Source organism: Typopeltis vanoorti, chromosome 16 (genome assembly GCF_054136105.1).
Source record: "Typopeltis vanoorti isolate ZY-2024b chromosome 16, IOZ_Tvanoo_1.0, whole genome shotgun sequence".
Taxonomy (NCBI): Eukaryota; Metazoa; Arthropoda; class Arachnida; order Uropygi; family Thelyphonidae; genus Typopeltis; species Typopeltis vanoorti.
In genome coordinates, this window is record NC_143564.1 from 33,572,498 (window position 1) to 33,586,377 (window position 13,880).

General features: G+C 36.9%; 1 protein-coding gene across 1 annotated transcript in view; it reads right to left on the reverse strand.

Annotated features, from left to right (window-relative positions):
- nwk (FCH and double SH3 domains nervous wreck) overlaps positions 1 to 13,880 on the reverse strand; it is a 493,235-nt gene that overhangs the window by 424,135 nt on the left and 55,220 nt on the right. Inside the window, exon 3 of the mRNA XM_090406304.1 lies at positions 10,041 to 10,086. Within this exon, the coding sequence (XP_090262430.1) occupies positions 10,041 to 10,086 (46 nt within the window). The remainder of the gene's footprint in view (positions 1 to 10,040; positions 10,087 to 13,880) is intronic.

A 13,880-nucleotide genomic window follows, 5' to 3' on the forward strand; every position in this document is an offset into this window, starting at 1 on the left:
TTCTTTTTCCTTACGAAACTGTCAAATTTATCCCGAACACCCTGTAAATATTGGGCGTTACCGTTCGAAATCATTCTGACTGGTTGCTCAAAGCAAATCTCCGGCCATTTTCCAGTTTTTAGCTTACATTATGCCTATTGATATTACGCTAATGTCACTTCCCCCCACTGCTACGAAATTTAGAATTGACGCTATAAACACGACTTAAATATTTGTATTTCAGAATCTAGTAAAATTTTACTTTGCAAACATCTAAAATGAGATGTCCATCTCTTCAAAAGTGTGCCGTTGCTTTGTTCAGTACATGGAACAAAGTAGCATTTCAATCAAGATATCACTAGGCCAAGTGTCAACTTGGCCTAGTGATATCTTCCACTGCGTTTGTCAATAATTAACATATGGAAATCATTGATTTAGAAAAGATAATATAGAAAAATCAGTTTCAAATGAATTTATTGGAAAGTCCATCCTTTATTGGAAAATACTCATTACAGTAATTCACTATATAATCTATTGGGCGCATTATTAATAAAATAGGAGAATTTTCTTAGAATACTTTTTCAAAAAAATCAGATTAACATAACAAAAATTGTTACGTTAATCCGTTAAACTTTTGGCATTTTTTTAAAATAAAAAATTAACAACAGAAAGGAATATAAGCTTTAAGTTATCCCTTCGTACAAATACTCATGCGAATGACTCAGTAAAAAGTAGCAGGTTTATTTTCTCCCGGATGGTTTTTCATCCCTCATACAAACAAATTGGCGTTGCGGGATGAAATTTACAGGCAAAAATACTAATGGTGGTGGTGGTGGGCAGTAGATGGCGTTGGCGTAGGAAATGATGGTAGTGGAAATTCGCTGTAGTTGGTGGATTAAGTGGTGGAGACGTAGAGTTGTCCAGTAGATGCCTCCCTCGATGAGTCTGGACTCCTTGGAGGTATCACGTAATAATAATAATAATAATAATAATAACAATAAAAATAATAAAGGGGAGGTGATTTTACAGCGGGATGAAATTCATAACCCACCTAAAAAAATTCAGATCCAAGGCGGGATTCAAACTCAGTCTACGAGGTAGAGAGCGAGTACGCAATCCACTCGCTGTCAAGTCCGGTAGTTTCCTACTCTTGCAATAATCCAATTCAGGACACACACACACACACACACACACACACACACATGAATGTGCATGTTATGCGTGACCGAGAAATATTTCGTCTAGTGCTCGAATGAATTACGAGGTCTGAAATCATTCTCAAACCGCTGTAATTGAAACTGACTCACTAAAGATACCGCTATTTCACATCACTTGTATTGTCCGACCACAGATCCGAGATCCTCGGCTGGCAATGTGCCAAGAAGAGTCAACTCAAAAGGGAGAAAAGAATAAGGCGATGTAAGAATTCGTCACGTAATACAGCACGTGAAATCACGTGGTTTATATTCCAACTGTTGTACAAGGAAAATAGTTACCATTTTAAAAATTAGAATTTTCATAAAAGAAAAGCTAATTTTCCGATAATAATAATAATAATAATAATAATAATAATAATAATAATAATAATAATAATAAACACTCATCTCACGAAACGCATTGATCACCCTATTATCGGAATGGATTTGCCTTCTTCGGACACGCGCAGAAGTGTCGAGGGGTCTCGCACATCACAGCACAGCTTAATAGAAGACCTTTAAAATATTAAAACCCACAAATAAATTATGCACAATGAAAGTAAATATAAAATCTCACCTGCTGTTTGCAATATTTTAGCAGTCGGGCGAACATCATTCGAGTGACAGTTTTTCTCTTAAGTGTAGCTTTCAATTTTCACAGTATTAGTATGGAATTTTACAGGCTTGCGTTATTTACTTATATTTAATGTATTTTGTTAATACATTAAAGCTCAATGGGTATCACACCAAATCGCTATTATAGCTAATGTAATATAACGGTTATACCGAGAGTTATGACCAAAACAGCGGCACTTTGGCACTTTCGTGCATAGCGAATCCCCTTCCAATTTTTCTTTTAATCCTTGTTACTAATCTTTCATCTCGCATTTTTAAGTGACTATACAGGTATCCCTAGGTTAACGCAGTTAATTAATCCCTCGATGTTACCGCGTATATCAAAATCGCGTTAATCAAATCTAATAATCAATGGTAAAAATTACAATTCGTCCCTGATCGATTACTGTATTAATAATTCGCTTTATATGGTACTCTTTTAGGAAAGATAAAAATGAATGCAAGTAAATGTTTAATAAATATCTGTACCTACATTATTTACTGCAAGTTTTTTATCAAAAAAAGTTATCAAGAGTCGTTTAAACAGTTTTAGTTTTTTTCTTATCGGCATATATTCTACGTTAACAAACAAAATGACTCTCCAGACCTCGCAAACAAGCAATAAAACATAAAGAAAAAACACTGCAAATATAATACATGATGGTACAAATTAAGTGGATATTGAATCCAACATTATTTCATAGCCGAATATAGACACTACAAGAGTTTCGTGCCGAATATATAGAAACTAAAAATTTCGGCGGATTCAAGCATAAGCAACCTTATGGGCAACTCGTAGTAAAGGTGGAGTAAGCTCCGGATCACTTTCCTTAGTATTTTTCCATAATATAAAGCACATCTCCTAGAGGACATGTATGATAAATAAGCCTTTGGCTCTCTACTTCAGTAAAATAAATAAACCATCATCTAGAAATTATTGAACCAAGAATAAAAAAATAACAACTAAACCATACTATACTGATATCGGAGGTCGCGGTATCTCTCAGATACAATTTACTGTCAAATATCACAAACCTTTCCATAACATGTGTTAAACCAAACTGACAACGAAAAACAATGCGGAATATCACTCGTAACATAAGAATGCACAACTACTCATGACCTCCAAGCTATACACTGAATTGTGTAAGAATATTTATATTAAACATTTTGCATGTATCTGTCAGATCAGATACACCTTTAACCCTGCGGAAGTCGCAGGGTTAAAGGTGCGTTAATCAAAACTCTTGCGCGTATATCAAGGGATTGCTGCAATTAGTTTCGCAGCGTTAATCAAATCCCGCGTTAAGCAAGGGATACCTGTACTTTCTTAGACTCCGTAGCTTAGTCGAAACCGGCAACACTACGGACTAAGCCATTATAAACAAATGTTTTATAGTTTGAATGCTACTACAGGCACAGATGTTTTAATGTTTTTAGTTTGGAGATGAATTTCGTCGCTCGGATGGTGTGACTACTGCTTATTAGAGGGATAAAGTTATTATTATTATCATTATTATTATTAAGAGAGACCTCCAGGGAGTCAGGAACTCATCGAGGGAGGCCACATAATACACACACCAGCTATCATACTTATTCTTGAATTCATTCACACTGCTTCCACCCAGAACATCCAATGGCAATCCATTCCAACTACCTTCTGAGAGAAAAATCTAGCCCTCACACCCTTCTTAGCGGCTTTCATTCTCAGTTTCCAAGGATGTCCTCTTGTCTTATCCCTACCCTCCATAAATTGAAAAATTCCATCAACTGAAATCCTGTATAACCCTTTCAGAAGTTTGTAAGTCTCAATCATATCACCCCTCTTTCTCCTGTAAAGCAATCTGCAGTCTACAAATTCTCAATCTGTCTTCATAATCAGTGTTCTACAATCCTGATATTATTTTTAACACTCTCCTTTGTACTCTCTCCAATATTTCAGAATCACAACGGAAACCAGGAGACCAGACCTGCACACAATAGTCCAAGTGAGGGCTTATCAAGGTCTTGTAAAGGTCTTATCAGAAGTTTGTAAGTCTCAATCATATCACCCCTCTTTCTCCTGTAAAGCAATCTGCAGTCTACAAATTCTCAATCTGTCTTCATAATCAGTGTTCTACAATCCTGATATTATTTTTAACACTCTCCTTTGTACTCTCTCCAATATTTCAGAATCACAACGGAAACCAGGAGACCAGACCTGCACACAATAGTCCAAGTGAGGGCTTATCAAGGTCTTGTAAAGAGGCAGAATGACATCCTTATCTTAACATGTGAATTTTCGTTTCAACATTGCAATTATCTTTTGAGTTGCATTTGCAACCTTTGCTAAATGGCCCTGAACTTCAACTTCCTATCTACTAAAACTCCAAGATTCCTAGCCTCATCAGTTTCTTCAAGCATAATCCCAACAACATCATGACATGTTGCTAAAATAGTGAAGACAACACAGCGGATAATGGGAATGATGCGGAGGACATTGACTTGTAGAAGTAAGGATGTTATGGTTCCTTTGTATAAGGCTTGATCAGGCCACATATGGATTACTGTGCACAGATCTGGTCACCTGGTTTTCAAAAAGATGAAATTGCGTTGGAAAAAGTTCAGAAGCGATTGACTAAGGTGGTTTCTGGTCTCTGGAATGTAGAGTATGAAGACAGATTGACAAAATGCAATTTGCAGAAATTGGTGGATAGAAGGAGGAGGGGGGATATGATTGAGACATATAAGCTGTTGAGTGGTTATTACCAGATTAACGTCGGGGAGGTTTTGCACAGAATGGGTGAGGACAGCAGGAGAACAAGAGGCCATTCCTGGAAGCTGTATAAGGAGGGTGTGAGCAAGGGAGTGAGGAGCAGGTTTTTTGCATGGAGAGTGGTGAGTGATTGGAATGCTTTGCCCGAGAGTGTGGTGTGTGCAGAGACAGTGAATATATTTAAGGCACAGTATGATAAACTGTGTGTATAACAGTGGACCTCCCACGATGAGTCTTTGACTCCATGGAGGTTTTTGTAATAATAATAATAATAATAATAATAATAATAATAATAATAATAATAATATAATACGATTTTGGATATCTAATCACGCTGAAGTGAATGACTTTACATTTACTGACATTGAACTAACACCCATTTTCACGTGCCCACAATACCAGCCTATTCATATCATTCTGCAAGTACTACACATCAGCAGTATTCCTGATTACCCTACCTATCTTTGCATCAGCAAATAGCTGTATGTCGCTTGTCAAATCCTTCCCAATATCATTAATGTACAGACTGAATAATAGTGGACCAAGCACTGAACCTTGTGATACACAACTGGTTACCTTAAATCTGTAGACTCACATCCCCCCCATATACCACGTTTTGATATCTGCCAGTCAGCCATCCTCTTATCACGCTAATATTCTATAATCCAAACCCATATTCTCCAATTTATGCAACAGTCTACCATGCTGTATTCTGTCTAAAGCGTTAGCAAAATCCAAAAGTATCATGGTGTATTAATTCCCCTTGTCCAGTTCAATGGTAACATTGTTATAGAATGTGACCGAGTTGCTAAAGCGTGACCTTCCTTTAGTAAACCCATGTTGCTCATTGCAAAGTAGAGATTCACTGTCAACCCATTTCTGAATGTGAGCCCTGACCAATTTTTCCAAAATCTTCACCACCACTCCTGAGATACTAGTTGGTCAATAATTAGATACATCAGTCTTTGCACCACCCTTGCGTATTTGGAATTACCATACATTCTTTCCATTCCTGCGGAATCTTCCCTGTTCTGAGACTCAATTAAGCATCCTGGTCAAAGGAATGGCCAGTCCAGCTGAACACTCTTTTAGCACACGTGCTGATATCCCATCAGTCCCTATTGCTAAATTCTTATTCAGTTTATGCAACAGCTCTAATACCTCTTCCTCATACACCTAAGTTTCTTCATCTAGCGAAGAGGTAGCAGTGAACTCAATGTCGCGTATACCAGGTTGATAGCTTTTAACAAAATGGGCGCTCATTAGTTGAACAACGTCTTCTGCATCTGTTACCCCACCCCATCTAGAACAGTTATTCTTTCATATTCATTCTCTCTTTTACTTGCAGCATATCGATAGAATTCTTGTGGGTTGTCTTTATCACGCAGAGCCAGTTTCTTTTCATACTCAGACTTTGCTTTCCGTACAACAGTTGTGACTAATCCTGGCCTGCTGCTTATAATTTTCATAACGGATATCATCCTTATGCACACGGCATTCCTTCCATGACATCCTTTTCTTACAAATCTCTTGCTTAATGCTTAATAAGATTATACATCCATTTGACTCCTACCCTATTTATTCTTCGAACTCTCGGGACATACTCTGATATCGCATCATTTAAGTATTGTTTAAATGTTTCCCATGTGCTGTCAATATTCTTTCCATCCAGCAACCGATCCCATTCCACTAAATTCTGTATACTCCTCAGTTAATCATAATTTCCTACTTTGTAGTTCAGCATGTAACCTTTTCTGAATGGAACATTCATAAACTTAGTCACTTCCCAAGTGAGTACCGCATGATCACTGTCACCAACTGGGGCCAGAATAGTTACGTCTTTAACTGAAATGCCCTCTGACAATATAATCAAATCTAACACTCTTTGACCTCGAGTTCCTTCTGTCATATATTGCTTGGGGAGGTTGTCCAGTAACAGCTCAATAAATAAATTTTCATTCTTCTCATGAGATTCTACTGCTACCAATTAATATTTGGATAATTAAAGTCTCTCATTATGATTACTCTTTTCACGCTCATATTTTCTATTTGGTGATGCGTACCTTCATCACTAGCAACCGATCCACCAGGTCTGTAACAACACCCCACTATGTAATTGATCTGTTAGATTCCACCTCGCACCAGATGGCTTCAAACCACTGCCACAAGAAATACTGTTAGTAGTACTACAATCATAGGTCTCAACTCTAGCTGGATTCAAGTCATCCTTAGCAGCACGCCCCCTCCTCTCCATTCTTCCTAAAAAATACTGTACCCTTTACATTCCATACCAGTTCGTACATCTGATTCTGATAGCCAGGGCTCACTAATGCCTACAATCGCAGGTTCGAACATATTAACTAAGGCAACAAACTCTACCCTTTTGTTTCTGATACTCCTAGCATTCGTGTAGAATTGCAGACATAATAAGCTACCTGCATGTTCTTAGGTATACCCTTGTCTGCAGTCTGCATGACACAGTTGGACAACTTGAAGATCTCTATTCTCCTCTAATAATAATAAAATAATAATAATAATAATAATAATAAGTTGCTTAACAAAAGTTCCATGTTTGGTCTTTCCGCTATTTTGTAGCCTGCTGACAGAGGGATCCATCTATAACTCTCGTACTTGGTCTACTTGGTCTTGTTTCCTTCCATTCTGATGACATCGTCTTTTTTCCAGAGTAATTCAATCAGTTCTTGCATTTTATATCTAGTCCTCTACAAGCACTTAATCAGCTTAGCTAAACTCCATCTGGAATTAGTGCTCTATTGGTTTTAAGTAGTTCAATGAATGGAATAGAAAAAGATTTTGGCGTCTCTTCTTACCAATTAAAAATATGAGTATCCATTGAATCTTAGTCTCATGGCACGGTCTTTTTCCAATAATAGCTCCAGTTACATTTCTCTAGCTAACTTCCTTCAATTAAATTTAATTACTTCGGACGATTCCATTTGGGTTTGGGATGTACTACTTCATTTCGCAGTTTGTAATCGTGCTGCATATTTTAAATTTCCATTGAGTTTATTTATTCGTTTTTTTTTTTTTAATCTTAGTTCCACTTTAGACCTGTTTCAGGTTTGTGAAGTTGTTCAATATTGTATTTCGGTTGTTTTCGATGCTGTGAAATATGTACTGCTTATTTTAATTTCAAGATAGATCCAACTGAATAGTCCATGTTCTGCTGCGTTGCTCTTTAACTTAGACTTCGATGTCATATCATTTTATTCGTCATAATTCACCCCATTAAGATAATATATAGAAAACAGTTAAGGTGCATATTGAATTTAATATGATTAATTATAAATTCCACTCTAAAAATTATACCGAATTTCAGAAATAAATGGAGCTAACTGAAATCAACGGAAGCGAGAAGGGTGAAATCATGACAGCCACATCGAATGATGATTTATAAAAACGTAAATATTCTTACATAACTATTCGTAATTATACTTGAAGCCAGTCTCCGAATTAAATACGATTCGCGAACTGGCTCTACAGTAACATAAAATTACAAAATTAGCAAAATAAAAGAATAAGATTAGCAATGATGATAAACCTTTTGATGCATGCCAAGTAACAATATTTGGATAATGGCTAAGATTATTCCTGCAATTTATTTTCAAGAAATCTATAGCAGTGCAGTAAATGAAGTTGATAACACGTGAAATAATAAACGCAGGACATTGTGTTAAAGACATCAACGCCTAAGAATGAAAATTTACTCTATTCGAATTAAAGGAGCATGGCATTTAGCAGAAAATTTTCCCGAAAAAGGTTACTATATATCGGATGACCTAGTTTCGGTGTGAACGGGACTGCGGTGCATAGTACCACACGCAGATCGATAGAAGCAAATGAAATCTGTGTAGCGCGCCATGGAAATATCTTATGTTGGCTTTATTTTTTTTAAATAAGAGTTTATTCCTCCCAAATAGCAATTCAAATAATACGGAAAACGCAACGACTCCGCATATGTATACTGAACTTGGCTGTGTGTGGCGCGCGCGTGCACACACACACACACACACACACACACACAACAGAAGGAGAAGGATAAAATTCAGTGACATCAGCTACCTACCAAAAAGGCAAATGTTTAAGTTTTGGATTTCGAGATAAGAGTCGCAAAGATCTTTAATTGTAATTTTCTACCAAAGTACAATTGACATGCGCAAAGTCAAAGTTCATAATAATTATATCTCTTTAGGGTTTTTAAACTTAATAATTTGAGTTGCTAACATTTATGCTGATTGCGTGTCTTATTTCTCAAGTGAACCATGGTCACGAATCACAAACCTAAACCAATGTGTCGCCTTACAAAGCGGGTAAGAACTGCTGCTGGAATGGATAATGATTCTTGACGTCTGAAACTGCAGTACCTCGAAATCGTCCTTGTATTTTTTTTCTTTTATAATTGATTTTAATATGCAACCTCGCTGACATGAAACAAGTGTTTTTTGGGGGGTGGGTGGGGGCGGGGTGAGAATGAATACAGAAATGAAGATCGATGCACGGTAACCTAAAGAGCTAGCCACTACGAATCTCCACAAATGCTTTTTACCGCATAGTTCATTCAACATTATACGACTACAAAGAGAATTATGGTTTGATTTCATTTGAACATAATACTCATCGTGTTGGTTAGAAGCCCGTTGCATCCTGTTAGCAAACTCCAAGTAACGCACACTACTTGAATTTTCAACATAATTCAAAACATCTAAAAAGGATAACAGCACATCATGCTTTAAAAAACAAATAAAAAAAAATCGGTTATTTTTGTGAACGACGCCATGGTGTGTTATGAGGTCGATATATTATGGGTTAAATGCAAGAATCTTATGAAGATTCTTCGTGTCCTAGGCGGAAATCGAACTCAGGTCTTGTGGTTAAAAAAAATCTATATTAACATATGCATCATTACGTTCTCAAAAGTAACAACATTAACAGTTGGATTCAAGAACAGAAACCGGTGCCATTTATTTTATGATGCCAAAATAAAACTTAAACTGCACTGCCTTCGTTTATCAGTTCTTCGGTACAGCAACAGATAACACTTTTGGTATAACACAGCAACAGACCGATGACAGAGAGTCAACCGTCAAACAAAAATCGTGCTATTAACTTGCGTCAACTACTTGTCCACTTAAGAAAACTCGGAGTCATCAATCCAGGATAGACGTCACCGCCTCCTGCTGCTAACTATCACCGACGCGATCGCCGTAACCAAGACAACGGAGTTTCTTATAAATGCGGGACGTCACACAAAACTGATCCTATTTATAGGCCGAAAACGGAAGAGGAAGGCACGTACAGAAAAGAGAAAAATTGTGCTTGTAGGGAAACGAGGAAATCAGTCGAAAGAGCGACGATGGTTTCAATCGGCATATACATGAACTTCAAGTCGTGAAACAATGTTGTGAATACTGAGATTGTATTATTATTATTCACCGCAGAGTGATTATTCGAAAAAAATCATTTGCGTCACTCACCTGTCCATATTCTTTTTCAATGCTGGCCCTCTGTCTCGTGAAATTTCTAGAAGATAAAAGCAAATGTTAGTCGCATGCAAATATTACACAATGATTCAGTTCATATTAAAATTTCTAAATAAGTGCAAGTCATAATACTGTCTGAACGGTACAGATCAATCATTTTATTTCTTACAGAGATCCAAATCAGCGGAGACTAACGAAGAAAATTAGTTTTGTGTAAGATTCCATTTTTCGAAAATTCATAGCGTGGTTGGGGAGTAAGGATTAAATAAATTACGAAATCCTGCTCCACAGACCAAATACGAAACTCTTCAACTACTTCGGGCCTTCAGTGAATGAGATGGCAGTCTCACGTCGAGCGAAGAAAATGATTTACAACTTAAAGACACAACTTAAAGTGTGTTTTCCTCCAAATAGTAACCCTACAGGAGGTGATTTATTCGTACATGCTCCGTTGCATACAATGCTTATATTACATGTAGCTTACAAGTACTGACTAACATTTCTATTTCTATTTTTATATTTTTGTATCAATTTTCATATTTACATTTATATTTTTATATATACATATAATAATACTATATAAATCACACAATGTCAGTAATTTATGTTACATTACATCGACTGGAAGTTGATCTTATTGGCAAATTTGATTAATTCTGTGGATAGGTCTGTTTTGACACTGGCCACTTGTCTCCAGAAGTAATGACGTGTTGCACTAGGGGCATCCGAATGTAGTCCAGTAGCTGGCAGTCGTAAAGTATATGGTCAACAGTCTGTTGAAATTGTGGACTACAAATGCACGATGATGATTCCAGGATATGGAATCTGTGTAAGTAGTGTCTTAGTTTTCCATATCCCGTTAGTAGCGTGGTTAAACCTGGAAAAAGTGCGTGTTTTTTCAGCCGGAGTCTGCTTCTGATGCTAGGAAAGAATTCTTTTGTTGTTGATCAGTTTTTTGATGTTTTCCATTCTTCTTCTTCCCAGAAGTTTAGGTTTCTTTCTTCTGCAAGTAAACACTTGCAGAAGATAATTTGTGCATAAATAAACAATCTCCACATTTAGAAGATTGTTTCTAGCCACTTCTGTATCAAGCTGATCCGCTCTCTCATTTCCTGTTATTCCAGTATGTGCGTTCATCCAGCAGAACTTGATTTCCCAGCTCTCTAGAGTGAGATTTCGAACCAGATTTCTTGTCTGTTCTATCAATGCAATATGGTTGTTCTGGTTTTTTATGCCGTCTATAGTGCTTCTACTGTCACTGTAAATTGTTGTTGTCTTTTGTTGAGTTCTAATTCTCGGAGATATTTAAGTGAATGAACTATAGCAAGTTGTTCTGCTTGGTTGTTGGAACAGAGAGGATTCAGTCAAGAGCAGCGTTCTTGTCTAATGGACTGTCTGTTGTATACAACGAAAGAACAACCGACGTTCCCTTCGGTTTTGCTTCCGTCAGTGTATATTTGGAAATCGTCTCTTTCAGAGCTTTCCTTCTCCTTAACATATGTTCTCTTTGCTGGGTGAGGCCACTTACTGTAGTGAAGCGGGAGTTCGTAGCAATTTGGATCGATGTTGTAACTTTCATTATATCTTCCGGAAGTGACGTCATACATAAGAGATAATTCTTGTATTTTCAGGCAGATCGGTGTTAGAGCTGCAATAATGCAAGCTGCTTTGAAAGATATTGTCCTGTATCCTTTAATTATACGTATGGCTATAAAGCGTTGAACTCTGTTTAGCTTCTGTCGGTTTATCTTTGATTTTAGTGCATGTTTCCAGGCAGGTGCAGCATTAGATGTCATTTGTAGTATAGCTCCGGTATATATCATTTTCAGCGCTCGTTGGCCTAATTCCCACTTAATCTTTGCCGACTAGAAGGTTTACTATTTGTAAGCTTTTTTTTCAGCAACATATGAGATGCGCTTGTTGAAGGTAAATTTTTCATCTATTGTTACTCCCAGGTATTTTAGCTCACTGGCTACCTCGAGAACGTCCCCGTTTAGGAAGATCGCTACAAATTGTTTTGATTTTTTTGCATGAGATGTAGAGCATTTTAGACTTGGTGCTGTCGAAGGTGACTTTCTTCTCGCGTGCCTACTGTGCAATTTTAAAGAGTTCTTCGTTGGCCGTTACTAACTGTAAACCGTCGCATCCCGAATCATTATCATCGGCGAAGGCTATGACTTTTGTTGTTTCAGTAGTAAAAGGAAGTCTTAATAGCGAGTCATACTGGATGTTCCAGAAACCTCTTAAACCCGAAATTGAAGAAAATCGACTAGAACTATTATTCTGTTAGAAAATATGCCTGTTACGATTAAAAGAAAATGAGATGGCGGCACCGTCTTCCGCAATCTCTCCCCTGATGGTTACTGAAATCATCAAAAGCTGTAGGTTCAGCTATTCTTGATAACAAAGGGTAGTGACCAGTTAAAAGAGCTCAAACCTTTATGAAATGCTCCTCATATCCCGGATGGGATTTGTATCCGGGTATTCCCAGAGTAGCGGAATCGCTTATCGACTACGCTACCTTTTTACTTAATTACGTTGTCCTAATTACTACTTTACTGCTCATATGCGGACAAAATTAACGTATAATAGGGCGGATGATTTCAAACTACATTGTTTTAAAAATACAAATTCATACAAGGAATCCTCTGTGCATATCGAAACCAAATGTACGCTAATAATAACCTGCGATCTTCCAGATCGTTTGTTTAATCTTCCAGATAAAAGAAGGTCGCTCTATCTACAATTACTAACAGACGATGGGAGCTTTACCAGCTCGTTCCATTTAACTTGGTATCTCATTTCTTCGCCCTCCCTTTTTTTGTGTTATACTTTTTCTTCCATCTTTGCTGTAAACAGCTGCTGCTATTTGTAGGGGTTAATCGATCAGCTGTGTCATCAGTTGTCGTGGATCACGTGTTTACCACGCTGCATGAATGCTGATAAAGCACACTTTATCTCACTTTTGCAGAATCCTTTTTCGTTTTACTATGGATGACGGAACCGTAACATTTTTGCCATCCTCATAATACGATCAGCTATCACCAAGTAAGAACAACAAAAAAAGTTAACCCCACAGTGAAAGCGATTCCGCTAGTGAATTTTCTTTTAACAATTCTTAAAAGACTAAAAAAAATGAAAAATGTTATATTATATTTATAATGCTATTATACTGTATTTTTCTCGTATTATATTGTTTCTGAATAGCATCATTTTTTGTCATATGTTTGCTTGTGGTAAACAATTTCATGATTCTTTTCTGTTTCTCATTCGTCTCCCAAAGTAAATCGATTTCAAATAAGCAATTTTAGCTTTACGTGTATGCAATGTGGAATAATGGTTGAATAATTCCCCGTGTTTTTCTGTAGATCCCTGGTTTTCATTCGAAACTATTCTTGGCTCACAAAACCGAGTGAAATGTTTGATAGTTTACGGTTGACGTGTTTAAGAATTTCCGATATACAACATAAGACAAGTTCCCAAAATAAAAAATAAATCTTATGCCCTCATTCTTGAACCTACCAATGGTATTAGCGTATTTGAAATTCAGCAGCACTATTTGATAGAGGAACTGGGCTATTAGAAAAATCCAGTTTCTACTGGCCAAGGCAGAGTATCTCAAAAAAAAAACGATATTTTAATTCAAAATATTTGGCATGCAGTGACGTTTGTTAGATCTCACGCCATTGGGCTATTAGTTTATGTTGACATAACGTAGCGAAGTCGTTCTTCTTCAATAATTGATAAACTTGCGAAACCGAGATAAATATCATTTACTATATGTTGCTTTAATTTGTTCTGCTATTACTTAATTTGCTCCACCTTCCAATTATC